Source organism: Chelonoidis abingdonii, chromosome 17 (genome assembly GCF_003597395.2).
Source record: "Chelonoidis abingdonii isolate Lonesome George chromosome 17, CheloAbing_2.0, whole genome shotgun sequence".
In the NCBI taxonomy this organism is placed as follows: Eukaryota; Metazoa; Chordata; order Testudines; family Testudinidae; genus Chelonoidis; species Chelonoidis abingdonii.
In genome coordinates, this window is record NC_133785.1 from 10,419,391 (window position 1) to 10,436,636 (window position 17,246).

Sequence of the window (17,246 nt, forward strand, 5' to 3'; positions counted from 1 at the left end):
AACCGAGCCCTGGTGGCAGCCCTAGCCTGCCAGCTGGGTTAGCATGGGTGGCTGCAACACACACACAGCACTGGCCCTAAATCCCAACTCACAACCCTCTGTTACCCCAGCCGAGGCTTCCTTCAGCACTGCTGGTGTCCCTCAGTCCTGACCCAAAGTCCCTGCTACCCCAGCCCTGGCCTTCTCCCCTATTTCCAGCTCTTCCAGACTCTCAATCTCAACCCAGTGGGCTGGTTGGATCTGCCCTGGGGAATTAATACTAATGACACTTAATGAAAGGCCATTTGTTTGGCCATGTCAGGCAAAGGTGGGTAAATGAGTCCCATGTGACTTGGGGGTGGGACTGACAGCTGGGCCCTCTTCAGGGGCTCAAAGTGACCTTCAGCTCCCAAGGCCAGGAAGAGGCAAGTTCGGCTGGGCAGGTACCAGGAACGCGAACTGTATTGGGTTAGAGCAGGTGGGCTAGGCAGTCAGGATGTTCCCCAACTCTGCCTCTGAGCTGCTGCGTGACCTTGGGGGCACATCTCTTCCCCTACTCTGGGCCTCAGGTTTCCCTTTTGGCCTCTGGGGATCATACCTTGACCTGACTCAGGGAGTGGTCAGGGCTGGTTCCTGAGGATTCAGGGATAAATGTGTGGGTGTTGAGATCATCAGGTGTGTAGGGCAGAGCGGGTCTTCCCAAATCCCAGGATGTGCCCCCCAGCAGGACCCACCCTTCCCTCTAGTACATTCCCCTGAGTGGTTTGACATGGGTGCAGAGTCTCCTTAGGGTCACCTGAGTCTGGAGAAGTGTGGTTAGACACTGGCCCATTTACCGGCTCCCAGGAGTCTCGCCTCCTGCCCATTAAGTGAGACACACAGCCCCAGTGTTGTCTAAGCTACCCCTTATTTCCCCCTTTCCTCCTTCTATATGCCACCCCATGAACCTACCGCCACCTAAAATTGTCCCCATGATCCTATAGCTCCGCACTTGCTGCCCACTGAGAGGCCTCAATCATTTTCACCCACAGCAGGCTGAATTGTCCCCACAGGATTCCCCAGACCCCCCCAGCACCAAATTAACAGCCCTTTATTGCTCGCATCAGATCAGTGACCACGCTATGAAACCCCAGATCAGTCGCCTACCCCAATGACCCTCCAGACAAACCCCTATCCCAATTACCCCAACCAGCTCCCTACCCCCATGATCCCCTAGACCAGCCCCCTTCCCCCAATGACCCTCATGATCCCACAGCCCAGCGCCCAATGATCCCCCAGCCCAGCCCCTCATGATCCCCCAGAGTAGATCAGCCCCTGGTGACCCCCATGGTCCACCAGACCAGCCCCCTGCCCCATTAAGCCCCCCCTTAATTCCCTGAATGTCCCCAGCAGGTCCGTGCCCCGCCCCTCTGACTCCTCACAGCGCAGCCCCCAGTCCCCAGCCCGCCGGGCGCGGCGAGCTTGGAAGTCAAGGGGCGAGCGCGTGCAGCCAGTCCCCGCCCCGTTGTTGCATATTCATGAGGCGCGGCCCCGCCCCTTCCATTTGTCAGCTGGGAGCCCAGGAGGAAGTGCGCCGCGATGTCCTTTTGTGTCCTACACTCGGAGCGCAGCGCAGCGAGCCGGGCTGAGCCCGCGCCCATGGCCCGGCCGGCCCCCCGCGTCCCGGGCCACTGAGCCCCGCCCGGCCCGGACAAGCCACGCCGGGCCCCAAGGTCAGTGCGCGATCGGGGCGGGGGGGCCCCCCAGCCGGCCCATGTGACTCCCGCTCCGCAGCGGGGGCTTGGGCGCGCACGGACGGGCGGACGCGGAGACAGACGGACGCTGCAGGGACAGACAGTCACGGGGCGGGACTCGAGGGGACACAGTGGGAACAGGCGGACGGACAGACGGAGACACGGACAGACTTGCAGTGGCGCCGGGGACACATGGACAGACTTGGGGACGTGGACGCTCCTGGGACCAGACAGACAGACAGGGGGCTGCCCAGTCGGACACGGACAGACTCCCAGGAGCACAGACATGGAGCCTGACTGACAGACACGCCCACACATGGCCAGCTGGGACAGGACTGACCACCCGGGCGCACATGGAGACTCACGGGGTGGACCCCTGGGGAAACACAGACACCTGGACAGACATGGACACTTGCAGGGAGGTGAGCAGCTGTATCCTGGTGCAAGAGCAGGTGTCTGTGTAAGTGACCATGTGTCAGTCACACAATCTCCTGTCAGGACATGGCATCTCATGCACCCCTGCTGCCTGGGGCCTGATGGGCGCCCTGTCCAGCTGGTATGTGTGGAGTAACTGGATGGGAGAGGGGAATGGCAGGTGTCAAACTGCCCCTGCCCCCCAAGCTCAGGGCTCCATGACCAGTCAAGCCAGAATCCTCCAGGGTCAAAGGTCACAGTCCTGAATTGGCCCAAGGCCTGACCCTGAAGGGGGGATTGTGTGTACAGAAGCAGCAGGGGTGAGCTAGGCTGGGATTAGAATGGGGAGGCTGGGGAATTCTCCCCCACACCAGGAATCCAGAAACACACACACACACGCACACCTCCAGCACATGAAAGGGACCAGAACCACCCACCCAGATGCTGAGTAATGTCATTTACTGGGACTCGCTTCAACTGGGAGCAGGACGCGGTGTCACCCCTCCCATACACACCAGCATGCCTTCTGGCCTACGTTCCTATGGTCCATTGCACCCCCTGAGGGGCGGTGGGAAGAAAGTTTGACCAACTTTTCTATCTCTGTTCTACAGATGGGAGGGAGGTTACTGCATGTGAGGGGAGAAAATATAGAGGCAGGGTAAGGATTGGAGTGCAGGGGGAAGGAGGGTGAATGGGTTGGGAGGGTGGGGTGAAATGGGTGTACTTGGTCCCCGTCTTCCCTCCAGTGTCTGTCCCAGATGTCTGGGTCCCAGTCCTCATCCCAGTCCCCAGGAGCTGGGAGTGCCTTAGGGCTTCAGGTTAGTCCAGGGGGTTGGGCCGGTATGGGGGGGTGCAGGGAGAAGGAAAGTGCATGGATAGTGGGGTGCAGAGCGAGGGTGGAGGTTGGGGGACTGCAGAGGGGGAAGAGTGCAGGAGGGTAGAGGACAGGCTTCTGTAAGCACAATGGGGCACGATGGAGGGTCCAGGCCTCATTTTCCCTCCGCTTGCTCTTGCATAACCCCCCTGCGCCGCGGGACATTAGGAAAGAGACAAGACGGCACAAAGGGGACAAAGGTCGGGGGTGGGGGAACATGAGGACAGACAGAGTAACAGACACGGCTGACATGCCTAAAATGCTCTGGGGGATGGGGATGCCACGCATGGATATATGGGGAGCACACTCACATGGGGCTAACACACATGGACATGGCCCCTTCCTCCCCTACCCCAGCTGGACTAAAGGTGGCCTCTAGCATTCATTCCTGGCCCAGCCTATACCATCCCAGACACCTGGGTTCCATTCCTGAGCCCAATTTCTCCCCCTCCTCATGGGCTGGGAGTGCCGCCAGGTTAGTCCCAGTGTGAGGGAGGAGGGATGTGGGTGCTGGGCTTGCATATGTGTGTTTGTGGGGGAGGGTGCAGGGCTACGACCCCTCCCTGACCCCACTGGCTCCATCGGAAGAGTGCCCTGCCTGGGTCCGTAGGTGGGGAGCACAGACTGTTCAGCCATGCCTCCCGTCCCCCCAGTTCCAGCAGATCCCTGCTCCTCAGAGGCCCCCTGCCCAAAAACTCCTCCAGAGCCTGGCACTGAATCAAGCAGGGAGGGTGGGAGGTGCCCAGGGGGTGGGAGTGAGCCCTGGAGAGTGTGTGTGGGTTGAGGGGTGTCAGTCCTTATGAGTGGGGGTGGATGTGTTGGGGAGGGGGAGCTGTCTGGGCTGTGGCCTCCAGACTAATCCCTCTGCCATGACACTTATCTGCCTCCTGCAGCCTGGGTTGATGTGAGCCCTGGGGAGAGGGTTAATTCCTGTACCGGAGCTGGGGGGAGAGCAGAACTGAGGCTATTTCTGCTTCTGGATTGTTGGTACCAACTTTTGCCATCCCAGAGACACCCCCTCCTTGCGTGCCCATGCACAGCACCCCCCAAGCAAACACACACACAGCTCGCCGTACCCGCCCCCAGCTGGTGATCAGAGTCTCTCTCTCTGTGACCTTGAGCCTGTCACATGCCCGACCCTGAGATACTGGAGCTGGCACTGGGAGGGGGAGGGAGTGTGCTGAACATCTGGGAAGAGGCCCCTAGGTTTGGGGGGGAATCCCGGGCAGGGGTGCCCAGCTCTGAGGGTCACAGCTCTGACATCAGAGCCTGGAGTATGGGACTGAATCTCCCCATGGCAGCTTTCCCAGAGCCCCCAGGGAGCGACCGGGATGTGGAAAGGGACCTGGGTGCCTGGGATGGCAGTGCAGAGCACTCAACCCTAGGGAGCTCCCACAGAGTCCTGGCAGAGTATAAAAGGGCAGGGATTGGGCAGTCCAGATAGGGGAGAAGTGTCTCACTCCCCCTTCATATATTGCCCCCTGCAGGCCACCCCAGCCATGTCGTCTCGGGATCACCGTGCTGAGTTCTTCATCAAGACGGAGCCGGCCTCCCCGGACAGCCTGGCCCAGCGCAGCCCGAGCGGCTCCTCCGATGCCAGTGGTCCTCCCCATGACCCCGAGCCAGGGGCACTGACCCGCCGGCGCCATGACAACAACCCTGATGAAGTCTTGCCCCGGGGCAAGTATGTGCTGAGCTCCCTGCCCAAGCGCTTGTGCCTGGTGTGCGGGGACGTGGCCTCGGGGTATCACTATGGCGTGGCCTCCTGTGAGGCCTGCAAAGCGTTCTTCAAGCGCACTATACAAGGTAAACCCCTGCCTACCTCCAGCTTGGGGGGGCCCTCAATCCTGATCCACAGCTCCTGCTATCCCAGCCCTAAGCCCCTCCTCCGCTGATTGCTGCTGCGTGGGTGGGTGGTTACTCTTGCCCTTCAGTGGACTTGGAACTGGGTCCCAGTTTCCCAGAGGGGGCCAGTCACACACCCCTGCCCCTGTGTCAGCTTTCCAAATGCTGGGGGATTGGCTCAAGGGAGGGTGACATCTCCAAGGAGAGAGGAGGGGGTGGCTGCCCCAGGGATCCCTGCTTATGGCCAGTTGGTGATTTTCCAGGGCGGGGCAGGGAAATTTGATTTAGCTGAAATTGTTTTATTTTTCCCTTGGGAAAATTGAGATAAAATCTCTTGAGTGGAGCCCAATAGACTCCACCAGCCTCAGTTGCTGCAGTGCCTCTTGGGAGCTGTAATTCAGATGCCTTGCACTCCCCATTCTCCTGTAGGCTGGGTTTCCCACCAGGACTACATCTCCCATGATGCACCATTGTCTCCCTTGCTGAGCCTCCCCAGTGCCTTCTAGGAGCTGTAGTGCGGTTGTTTCATGGGGTGGTTCTTCTCCCTGGGCTGGGCTACATTTTGCATGATGCACTGCGGTCTTCCCTCTCCTAGCTACGTTGTGGGAGATGTAACCCAGGAGCTTGCAGCATTAAGGGGGAGGGTTTCTTCTGCTTTGTGGGTGGGTGTGTGGCCCTGGCCTCCCACTCTCTTGGGACTACGTCCCCGGTCCTCCTCCATCTCTCAGCGGTTTGGCCCCACCTCACTGCAAGCCCCTACTTCCCCAACCCACCACAGGCTCAGCCCCATCTCCTTTCTCCCCCAGGATTTTCCCCACCACCACTTCAGCTCATCTCCTTCCTCCATGTTCCCCCACATCTTCGCTCTCAGATCCTGTTTCCCCCTGAACCTGGTCTCAGCCCCGTCTCACCCTGCTCTTCCCCCAGGCAGTATCGAGTACAGCTGCCCAGCCAGTAATGAATGCGAGATCACCAAGCGGCGCCGCAAAGCCTGCCAGGCCTGTCGGTTCACCAAGTGCCTGCGCGTCGGCATGCTCAAGGAAGGTATGGGGGGGTAGAGGGACACAGGATGGGGGCTGGGGGGACAGCATGGTGGTTGAGGGGGGATTGGCAGGGGGAATTGAGAGGGAACTTGGGGAGGGGGAAAGAGCTGGGGGAATTAGAGGGCTACTGGCTGCTAGAGGGGCAGTGGATGGTGAGCTGGGGGGCAGGTGTGGGAGGCAGCATATGGGAAGGTCAGGCAGCCAGGGTAATGTCAGGGGGAACCATCAGGAGAACTCTGGGGGGAAAACAGCCCCTCAGTTTCCCCCTGCTGTTATGAGAGCAAATTGGTCCCCTTGGGAATAGGGGAATGGACAGGACAGGTGGGGAAGAGGGAGGGTTTTGGGGGTGCATTCGGACCCCACATCTTCTGCTCTGCCCTGTAGGGGTGCGGCTGGACCGTGTGCGAGGGGGACGCCAGAAGTACAAGCGCCGCCCTGAGCTGGATGGGGCCCCATTCCCCAACACATTCACCACCCCACAGATTGCCACAGTGACCAGCAAGAAACCAGGTGAGTGGGGTGGGGCTGTGGGTCAGGATTAAGAGGTAGAGTGCGGTGGAGGGGGAAGCCCAAGGCTGAGGTAGCAGGGGACTATGGGTCAGAATTGTGGGGTATGGGCAGATCTGAGAAGGGTGAGGAGCCCAGGTATGATAAGGTGCTAGAGGGAGATGGGGTGCTGGGGAATCTCCTCTCACATTGCCCCCTCTCTGCAGCCCCCATTAACCCCATGGTGTCCCACCTGCTGGTGGCAGAGCCTGAGAAGCTGTATGCAATGCCTGACCCAGCGCTGCCCGATGGGCCCCTTCGTGTCACCAGCGCCCTGTGTGACCTGGCTGACCGTGAGATCGTTGTCATCATTGGCTGGGCCAAGAACATCCCAGGTGGGGTCCCCCCCCCGCAGCATTCTTTATGACCCCCCTCTCCTGCCCAGCATGTCCCCATCCCCATGTGCTGTCCCTCCCCCAACACTCCCCAGCTAATCCTGTCTCCCTCACCCCCCGCAGGTTCCTGCAAAAGGGTGCCTAGCCCTGCTCCCCTGCCCCCAAGGTTTCCACCCCCAACCTCCATCTCTGCTTCCTAATCCCTGTTCTCGTCCCAGCACCCTAACTCCTGTCTCCCTCTTCCTCCCAGCCCTGCCTCCCTGCAGGGTTCCCAGCCTCCACTGCCCCCTAACTTCCATCTCTCCCCTGCAGGGTTCCCGGCGCTGTCGCTGGCCGATCAGATGAGTGTGCTGCAGAGCGCCTGGCTGGAGGTTCTGGTGCTGGGTGTGGCCTGGCGTTCGCTCCCCTGCGAGGACGAGGTGGTCTTTGCAGAGGACTTTGCGCTGGATGAGGAAGGGGCGCGTGCGGCAGGGCTCTGGGAGCTGAGCGCCGCTCTCCTGCAGCTGGTGCGCAAGTACCGTGCCCTACGGCTGGAGCGCGAGGAATACGTGCTGCTCAAGGCCCTGGCACTTGCCAACTCAGGTGGGTCCTGCCCTATGGGAGCTTGGGGTGGGGGCAGTTCTCTGCACCTGGCTTTCATCTCCCTGGGCTGGGATCAGCCTCCCACTTCCCCCCAGACTCTGCCTGCCACAGCTCCCTCCTTGACTCTCACCCCAGACTTCATTCAAGGACGTGGTGGCTATGGCCCTGCAATGGTTTCCCTGCCCCTCCAACTTAGTGCATAGCAGTGATATGGCAGCCCCCACCCCGCCCTAACCCTGTATGATTTCCGCCCTCCTCCCCACCCAAGTGCACATCAACAACATTGGCCATGCCCCTGCCATGGGTCTCCCCAGACGTGGTGCACATCAGCAACATCGGCCACGCTCCCTACTCTAACCCCCATGGTCTCCCCCTAGACTCGGTGCACATCGAGGACATGGCAGCGGTGCAGCGGCTGCGGGATGTGCTGCACGAGGCCCTGCTGGAGTACGAGGGCAGCCGACGGCCAGAGGAGCCACGCCGGGCAGGGAAGCTGCTGCTAACGCTACCCCTGCTGCGCCAGACGGCTGCCCGCGCCCTGCACCACTTCTACGGCATCAAGCTGGGAGGGAAGGTGCCCATGCACAAGCTCTTTCTTGAGATGCTGGAAGCCATGATGGACTGAGACACGCCCCTGCCTCCCTCTCCCCGCCATGTGGGGGAGACAGAGGCATGGACCGGGGTGAGGGGCCTGGGGACAGACACAGACCTGGGGCAGGGAGACAGACACGTAGATGTGGGAGAAGGGCAGGGTGGAATGGGGACAGACACGCTGGAGACACACAAACGGGAGGAGTAGGGATGGGCGGGGGTGGGGACAGACACATGGACACGGGGGCAACAGGTGCTGGGGGGACAGACACAGACGCTCTGGCTGGGGGACGGGGGGGAATGCATGGGGACAGTAAGGCAGATAATGGAAGGGGAGGATTGGACTGATGTGGCTGGGAGGAACTGCAGCGTGGCCACAGGGCTGGGGGATGGGCATGCTGGAGACAGACTGGGGGAGGCTGGTGGGAGGGGACAGACTGACATGGGGACCCAGCCCCCTAGATGCACTGGAAGCCATATTCTAACTTATTAGCTGGCGGGGAGGGATTTAGTTGCAAGGGGAGAAGCACCAGGGCCCCCCATGGAAGCCATAATGGACCTGACCAGCACAAAGCTGGACTGCGGGGGGGAGCATGTTAATCCCACATGCACAGACCTAGCCTGGGGAGACCCTGCTTGTCCCTGGCTCAGAGCAGGGGAACCCCAGCTGAGGGGTGCTTACCCAGCAGCCAGTGTATGCTGGGGCCATAGGTAGCTTGGCACTGGAGGGGTGAGTTAGGTCAGGAGGGCAGTAGCAGGGGCAGCTGATTCTCTCTGAAGGGGGGGCCCTCCTAGGGACACCACCTATGGCAGGTGTTCCCCTCTTCACCTGAATCTCTGAACTCTCTGCTAGAGGGAGAATAATCCTCCATCCCAAAGTGGGACCCTTTGAGGCCTCCCAGCCCCTGCCCCTGAGTAGGGGTGAGGGGTTTACAATATCCCTTCAAGCAATAAATGAACAAACTATGTATGCACTTGGCTGGGGGAGGGGAACCCCATGAGGGTCCCTGGGCTCAGGGCTGGGAGATGCCTGTAGTGGGGATACCTTAGATGAGGATTGTGGGGGGTCCCCTGTAATTCAGAAGAGGGGAGTGTGTGGGAGTCTCTTAGATTGGAGGGGGGTATATTCTTCTGTCCTGGAAAGGGAATTGAGATTTGGAAGGTGGTAAGCCCACACTTTGCCTTGAAATACGTGGGAGGGTGCTGGAGCCAAGGCCTTCCAGTGGGGTTTTTCAGGGAAAATCCAGTGGGGTGAGGAGAACTTAGCAGCAGGGTCTGGGAACCTCCACTAAGTGCTGGTCTCTTCCTCTCCCCACCCCCAAGATGGTGGAAAGTCTGGAGGGGGTGGGAGTCTGACGGGGAGCCCCTGGCATAGTTGGGCCCTTGTAGGGGGGAGGAGGGGTGGGCTGAGACAGAAGGCTGGAATTGTGGGAGCGGGAGCACAGCACTGTGATGGGATAGCTGCACAGATAGGAAGAGGGGTTGCAAAGGTTTGGCCATATTGCGGGGGGGTCCCTCGGGATGGGAACAGAGGCCAGTATCCCCTTCACCCACCTCAAATTTCCCCTTGCCCTTCTGCCCCCCATAGCAATAAGCCCCCCCTTCTCCTTGGGGTGGGGGGCGAAGATGCTGAGAAACATGTACATAGCAATATATCAGACTGTATATTTGTTGCAGGATAATACGTGACCCCTTCATCTCTGCTCCCCTCAGAGGGGTGCACCCTCGGTCCCCCCATTTCTATAATGAGTGGGGTGACGTGGAGGGGGTTTGTATTAAATTATGTATGTGTATATATTATAAATACCTCTATTTTGTGTATAGGTGCTATACACATACATACATACATAGAGCTATATTCCAGAGCCAGATTAAACCATGGAGATCTCAGCCTGTGTCCAGAGTCTTCCTTCCTAGCAGTTAAGAAGGAACAAGAGCATTGTCTTGTTCTGTGTTTGTGCAGCACAGGGCCCAGTGGCAGCCTTGATCTTGCCTGGGGGACTGAGCAGTGCCCGGCCCAATGGGGGACCTGCTTCAGGACTAGGTCTCCTAGCTACTACTGCAATCTAAATATGAGGAAAGTGAGTACGGTGCAAGGTGTGGCAGGCCAATGTTCGGCTAGACCAAGAGCTAACTGGGGATGGGGACTGGACTAGAAGAGAAGGGCACCAGCACAAGTATGGTTGCGGGTAGTCCAGGGCTAGGATAGCAGCGTGCTGCAGGCTGTGATTGAGGGGCACGAGCAGGGGAGGGGGGAACAGGTAATGGACGACATGCCCCATGCCAGGCTCCACCTCACAATTTTATTTATACACAAACCAAATGAACACAGAATGTCTTCTACTCCCTGTGGACGCCCCCACTCCCCCTGCCACACCCTCCCAGCCCAGGGACTCCCTCCCCCACCCCAATCTTCCCATCTTGGCCACCCTGGCCCTTCACGTCTCCTCCTCACTCAGCAGCATGTTGGGGATGCCCTTGGTGATGGGGAACTCCCGGCCAGAATCAGGGCACTTCAGGATCCCCTCCATCACCTCCACCTATGCAGGGGAGAAGCAACACAGGTCAGCTTCAGCCTAAAGACAAAGGGATGGGCTGTGCCCCAGCCCTGCCCCGTAATGCTGTCAGGGAGGGGTGGAACTTCCCCAGAGCACCATCCCTCCCTTCTTGATTTTATTATTTTGCTGCAGTCACAACCCCCCCATTATGATTCTGAGCAGCTGGGGAGGGGGCAGGATGAGCCACAGAAGCAAAAGGATGCTGGGAGCCCAGTGCCAGGGCATTTGCTGGACTCTCAGCCCCCCCAAGAGTGGATTCCAACAGGCAACTAGAGCAGGGAGAGAATCCCCCAATGTCTACAATTGGAACAGGGGCAGCAACAGCAAGAGGTCCCCCACCCTGGGGGATCCCCACTGCCTCTGTAGGCTGATAAATCCCTGGTGTCTCAGCCAGACCAGGAAAGGACCTGTGTTTGTAACATGGGCCCTTGTCATACAACCTCAGCCACGGGTTTGTGGTGCCTGGGAGACAGTGCCCAGGAACCGGTGGGGGTTTGTGGATGTGTATTAGGCAGAGGGAGTGTTTCTCACCTCCAACAACACATGATGCACCTTCCTCAGGAAGTCCTCGTTGTTCTCGTACTCAGGGGGCAGCTCATGGGGCAGGTCCGACAGATGGCCAAGCTGTAGGGAGAGAGAGATGAGTGTCACAATGCTGACCCCAGAAGAGAGACTTTGGTCTGATTGACCCAAACGCTCCCAAAGCCACTTCCCTCTCCAATCCCCGCCCCAAGGCTGCTGTGCCAATCCATGCTGCCCATCTCCTGCCATAACAGCACTCTGGGCAGGAGGCTGGCCCCGTGTCTAGCGTCCCCAGCACCTAGGGTGAGCCCCTCCCCATGCCAAACTCCACCCACCCATGCCCTGGATGGGGCCAGCCCCTGCCCCCATACTCACGCTCTCCGCAGCCTCCACCAGGGCCCCCCACTCCACCTTGGGGATCATCCGCGCCACGAACTCCTGGTTGAAATCCACGTTATTCACTTTCACCTCGGTGGCCTGCGGGGAGGGAGACGGTCAGTCCGGCGAGGCACGGCGGAGGCGGAAGGCATCACCCCCATGGGGGGAGAAACCAGCCCTGGGGCCCCCCGACCCAGCGCTGGGGCAGCCCAGGGGGCAGGGATACGTGGCCCTCTGGTTGCGGGGGGGCGGGGGCGATCCCTGTTACCTGAATTCGGAGGGGAAAACCCCCCCCGGGCCGCACCCCCCGCACGTGCGAGGTCAGCATGTTGTGCGTCAGCAGCTTCATCCTGGTGTCGCGGCACACGTGGGGAAGCTGTGAGAAGCCAATACTCGCCTACTTCCGGTTCAATCGCACCCCTCCAAACACTACTTCCGGATGGGACGTACTATTCAAAAGGTTCCGGCGGCTGAAAGGGAAACACGGACCCGAACCTGAGGGTTCCGGGGAGATCCGGAGACAGGATGCCGGTCCCCGGGCTCCCGGCTGCTCCCATGGTGCCCCCGCCTCGATGAGGAGGAAAGAATTAGACGCGGAACTAAGGGGTGAAAAATGCAAATAGTGTTCAAATCGCATGCAGATTATATTTAAATTAAGAAATTAATATGTGCAAAAAGCAGGAGAAAAACACTCAGATTAATCACAAATTATATGTTAATTGTATGCAAATTCAGCGTGCAAACCACGTGCAGTGTCGCCCTCCCAATCAAAAGCAATCTGCACGTAAACGATGTGCAAACCGGACATGCAAATAAACCACCAATGATATGCAAATATAATGCAAACCGACCTGTGGGTTGCGGCGCATGGGCATTCCCGTCCACCCCAAGGTCGGTAGGTCCCCTAGGTTTTTTCCATGGCAACTGTCATTCAGGCGGTCTCCACGGTGACCGCGTGGCTGGGTGTGGCGGGGCTGGTGCTCCGGCGGGGGCGGGGGCTGTTGCGGGCGCCCCCCCTCCCCGGCTCCAAGCCTAGAGGAACCAGGAGTTTCGGTGTGCGAGCAGCTGCCATGGCGCCCGTCAAGGTGAGACCAGGCGGGGTGGTGAGCGGGACACCCCGGGGGCCTCAACCATCCAACCTGCCGCGCCCCTAGCTGGGACCCCCCCCCCAACTCAGCCCCAGCGAGACCCGGGGCAGGAGAGGCCGATCCCAGGGAGCCCCCTTAAATCAGCCCCCAGCTGGGCCCTGGGGCAGAGAACGGGCCTCTGCATGGAGCCTCCTGGACAAGCCCCCCTCCAAAATCAGGGCCCCACCTGGCAGCTCCCCTCGCCAGCTGGGACCTAGGGCTGGAGAAGAGCCCTCCCCCACCCTCCAGTTTAGCCCCCGATGCCTCCCCCCACCTGGAACCTTTGAAACCCGAGACCATGTCCCCAGTCCCTGAAGCTTGGAGGGTCACTACCCCCTCGCAGGGCCCCCCAGAGCTCTTACTTCACAAGGAAAGGAGCAAACCCACAGGGGGATGGGGTTGGAATAAGGGTGGCACTGAGCTCCCAAATCCCTCCAAATCTAGGGGGGGCAGGGAGAGGTTGGGAGTAGAAAGGGCTGATTGGGGGGTGAGTTTAAGGCAGGCTGGGGAAGGGGAGATGGGGGAAGGGTGAGCAGGGGTGGAGTTGAGAGTTAGGGAAGGCGTTAGAATTAGGATGTAGGTTATGGGGTGAGATGGGAGGCAAGAGATGGAGGTTGGGGTAGGTGCGGGGGGAGCTGGATTGTTGGGAAGGGGAAATGGGGTCAAGGCTGGGGGAAGGTGTGGGTGTGAGCTGGGGATGCTGGGTTAGTAGTAAGGCGTTAGTGGGAGGTGGGGGAAGATGGGGGGTTGGGGTTGTGGGAGCTGGCTGTTGTGGGAGGAGAGGGAGGCTGGCTGGTTGGTTGGTTGGGAAGGGGAGTACACAGCAACCCTGAAGGTTTGTGCTGTGGGCAGGGAACTGGGGGAGGTGTCCAACTCATGAGCTCTAGTAATCACTTTGGAAACTCCCAAGGCAGGAGTGCTGAGTCACTGAGTGTCTCCCCAGGGGTTGTCATGACAATGCCCCCCCCAGACACAATTGAAGGGTGCACACAGGGCTCTCCTGCTCACCTCAGGCTTTACACAGCAGAGTGGGATTCTAAGACAGGAAGCTGGCTGGATGACTGGGAAGGGAGACCTCTCCCCACCCTTAGTCAGCTACTTGAGGCCCCCATCTGCATCTGTTCTGGTCATGCCCTGTTGGTGCTAGGGCAGGGGGTGGGGTGGGTTGTAGCTGGGGCAAGAGGAACTGGATCCCAGTTGGAATTCCAGAGTGGGGGTAGCTCCTCCCCCTTGCACTGGAGCTAGGACATAGGCCCTGTGGGGGTCTGGCATAGGCTTGCCCTGGGCAAGGGGACTTGGCTAGGCCTACCCCCAGCTCTCACCCCCTGTACCTCCAGGTTGGAGACAAGCTGCCCAGTGTGGAGGTGTACGAGGGGGACCCCGACACCAAGGTGGATGTGGCCGCACTCTTCAAGGGCAAGAAGGGGATTCTCTTCGGAGTGCCTGGTGCCTTCACACCTGGCTGCTCCAAGGTGAGGCATGGAGACACCCCCCCCCGCAGTGTCCGCCTTCCCCTCCCCCCAATACCCTACCCATTTTAGAACACACACACCAACTCCAGAGCATCCCCTCCCCCACCCTTTGCAACTCCCTACCTTAGAGCACCCCATCATTCTAGAATGGCCCCTCACACCCCCTGCTCCCTGGAACCCCCATCCCAGAGTTCCCTCATCCCCCTCCTCGGAGTATCCGCCACCCCACCCAGCTCGCCAGAACTCATCCACCAGAGCATCCCTTCCGCCATCCCATCTCTGGGGCCAAGGGAGCTGCAAGGTGGACTAGAAAAGGACACATTTGTGAATTCAGTGTGCCCTTGAATGCCAGGGGCTGCCCAACTGCCTGCCTGGATCCATCGGCTAGTGTCTGATGCGGCCCCCCCCACCCTGCATGCTGAAGAACTAATGCTCTTCCTGCCCCCCTCAGACCCACTTGCCGGGCTACGTGGAACAGGCTGGGGCGCTGAAGGCCAAGGGAGTGGAGCTGATCGCCTGCCTGGCCGTGAACGATGTCTTCGTCATGAGCGAATGGGGCAAGGCCCACGGGGCCCAGGGCAAGGTGAGCCAGGAGAGAGGGGAGCAAGGCACAAGGAGCCCAGGGCAAGGGGAGTGAAGGGAGAGCAAGGCTGGGGGAGTGTGTGTGGGGGGTTGAGCTATAGCACCGAGGGTGAGGCGGCCACTCAGCCCAGATCAGGAGGAGCATAAAGGGCAGGTGAGGGCACCAGCCAAGGGAATGTGGAAAGTACAGAGGGGAATACAGAGGGTGGGACTAGGGGATCCAGGACAGTGGAAGTGAGCAGGGGTTGAGGCCCAGGGCAGTGTCCTTATAGGGGGTGTATGGTGCTGAATTTCAGGGAACGAGGAGGAGCCTTTTCTCTCCCCCACTCAGCACCATCCTAACCCCAGTGCTGCAGGAGCCCTGCCCCCACTGCTGCAGGCAGTGTGTGACTTCCAGGCAGCAGTGGGCACTTCCCTTCTCAGTAGGAGCGTTGGTTATGCAAGAGGGCATCTATAGGTTGTGTAACCTCAGGAGTAGGTGTGGCTCTTGCCACTCCTATCCTCCCCTCGACCTCACAGTTGCCTCTTCACTGACTCCCTAACCCTTTCCCCCTCCCCACCCCCAGGTGCGGATGCTGGCTGACCCCACCGGAGCCTTTGGAAAGGTAATGCCCCACCCACCCAACCCATGCCCTCAGGAGACAGCTGGGGGTATCCTCCTCCTGGATCAGGATCAGTCCCAGTCTCCCTACCCATCTGTCTGTGTAGCAGTCCCTGGCCCTTCCCCTCCTAACCAGCTTGACAGCCCAGATTCAGGGCCCCTACCCCCTGGCCGTCCTCTTTCCCACCCCATCATGTGCTTGTCTTCTGCTCCTCCCTTACCTGCTGTGTCAGATCCAGCCACCCCCCCCGCCCCCGCGGGTGTTTCTGCTCTGGGACTATGGGGAGGGGGCAGTGGAACCCCCATCCCTTATTAGGGGCATCCAGGATTCTGTTCTTCCCGTGCCACCTCCCTGACACTGACAACAGGGACTGGGTTGGGGTCAAAGGGCATCTGAGGACCAAGCAGCTCCAGAAGTGAAGGCCCATTTGCAGAGTGCAGTTCCTGGGATGTGTCCTCTGCCTGGACGGGGCCGGGGGGGGTTGTCTGACCACCCCCCCCCCCCCGATTTCCCTTTCTGCCCTAGGCTACGGAACTGCTGCTGGACAAGGAGACCCTGCGTGACCTCTTTGGGACCAACCGCTGCAAAAGGTAAAGCTGTGGGCTCCTTACCCCCCAGCAGCCTCTGAGGATACCCCCCTGGGGAGAGCTGGGGTTCTTTGTCTGTACAGGCGAGGGTTGGGCATGGGGATGAGTGTTAGGAGCTCAGAGGGGAGAGGATGCACCCCTGCAGCTGCAACTATGGACCTCTGGGGTATCCCCTTTGCCTGGGGGTGAGGGGCTGGACGTGGAGAGGAGGGGAAGTCCTCCATTCCGTCTCTGTGGGAAAATCTGGGAGAGGCAACGTCCCCGTAGCTATATCCCCACACTGATACCCCCAACCCTTCCTTCTCCATGATGGGGGTAGGGGGCACTAGGAGATGTGGGAGGGAGCCCTGGCTGTGTCCCCACACTGAACCCCTAATCTCTTCCTGAGGTTCTCCGTGGTGGTGGACGATAGGGTGGGAGGTGGGGAGAGGGAATCCCTGGAGGGGAGGAGAAGGGGAGCCCCGATTGTGTTCTTACCCTGACTCCTCCCAGGTTTTCTGTGGTGAAGGATGGCACGGTGAGGAGAGGGCCCTGGCACTGACACCCCCCATCTCTCTCAGGTTCTCCATGGTGCTGGAGAATGGTGTGGTGAAGTCTCTCAACGTGGAGGAGGATGGAACAGGGCTGACCTGCAGCCTGGCCAACAACATCCTCTCTCAGCTCTGAGCACCAGGATGCCAGGGTCCCTCCTGCTGCTGCTCCCTCCCCCCTCCCCCTCTAGCACCAGGAGCAGGGCAGCACACCATCCTTTCCATGCATGATATGATGGTCTCCCCCTGGGGGAGGGCTGGGGGGGGGGGGCACAGTGATGCTGCTGCTGTTGCTCCTGCTGTCATGGGTTTGGTCTCTAGAGGGCACTCATACTCTGGTGGTGGTGTACTGCCCCACCATGCGGTGTATCAACGGGAATAAACGGCTCTTGCCAGCCCTGCCTCTGTCTCTCTGCTGGGGGGAAGCGGGGACAGCCGTAGACAAGGCATGGTAGAGGGGAAAGCTAGGGAGTGACCCCGACCCCAGTTCTATCCTGCTCAGCCCTCCTCCCATTGAGTGCTGGCCTACCCATGCCTCCTGCACCCCCCCAACCCCCTCCCCCAAAACTCATAATCCTCTCTTGAGGCCTTGGGGGAAGAATAAACAGCCTGATGGGGTAGGAGCCACACAAGTAGAGGGAGATTGCTGGTGTGTGTGTGTGTGTGGGGGGGGGGGGTGTCTGTGCCCTAGAGATAGGGGGATCTCTGTGAGCATTGTTGAATCGAGGGGTGAGGTTTCCTGCTGCCCTGATTTCCCTGCCATGGGTGAGTAGTCGCACTACAGCCCCCTCCCCAGGGTTTCTGATTTGCTGAGCTGGGGCTGGCACGGGGTCCCTCTGGTGTCATGCTCTCCCCTAGCCCTGAGTCAAAGGGTCACAAGATCTAGGCTAGGCCCCCTGGACTTGAGGGGGGACTGGGACCCAGCACTTCCCCTGCCCACCTCAAA

General features: G+C 59.9%; 4 protein-coding genes across 5 annotated transcripts in view; 2 read left to right on the forward strand and 2 right to left on the reverse strand.

Moving 5' to 3' along the window:
• Positions 1-17,246, reverse strand: part of LOC116838828 (sodium/calcium exchanger 1) — a 144,049-nt gene that overhangs the window by 70,685 nt on the left and 56,118 nt on the right. The window lies entirely within an intron of this gene.
• Positions 1,542-9,832, forward strand: ESRRA (estrogen related receptor alpha). Of its 2 annotated transcripts, none has more exons than XM_032804348.2 (7): positions 1,542-1,691; positions 4,488-4,806; positions 5,773-5,889; positions 6,273-6,398; positions 6,602-6,769; positions 7,082-7,351; positions 7,729-9,832. In XM_032804348.2, the coding sequence occupies exons 2-7, from the start codon at positions 4,500-4,502 to the stop codon at positions 7,974-7,976; spliced, it is 1,236 nt and encodes a 411-aa protein (XP_032660239.1). In that variant the 5' UTR covers positions 1,542-1,691; positions 4,488-4,499; the 3' UTR covers positions 7,977-9,832. The 2 variants fall into 2 exon arrangements, with proteins under 2 accessions (XP_032660239.1, XP_032660238.1); XM_032804347.2 differs by lacking the exon at positions 1,542-1,691 and adding an exon at positions 1,817-2,134.
• On the reverse strand, positions 10,224-11,791 carry TRMT112 (tRNA methyltransferase activator subunit 11-2). Its single transcript, XM_032804384.2, has 4 exons — positions 11,669-11,791; positions 11,398-11,499; positions 11,032-11,124; positions 10,224-10,482 (listed from the first exon to the last, which is right to left on the reverse strand). Exons 1-4 carry the CDS (start codon positions 11,747-11,749, stop codon positions 10,381-10,383), a joined length of 378 nt encoding a protein of 125 aa, XP_032660275.1. The 5' UTR covers positions 11,750-11,791; the 3' UTR covers positions 10,224-10,380.
• Positions 12,255-16,695, forward strand: PRDX5 (peroxiredoxin 5). The gene is made up of 6 exons (XM_032804373.2): positions 12,255-12,485; positions 13,865-13,999; positions 14,451-14,582; positions 15,148-15,186; positions 15,709-15,773; positions 16,331-16,695. The coding sequence occupies exons 1-6, from the start codon at positions 12,318-12,320 to the stop codon at positions 16,434-16,436; spliced, it is 645 nt and encodes a 214-aa protein (XP_032660264.1). The 5' UTR covers positions 12,255-12,317; the 3' UTR covers positions 16,437-16,695.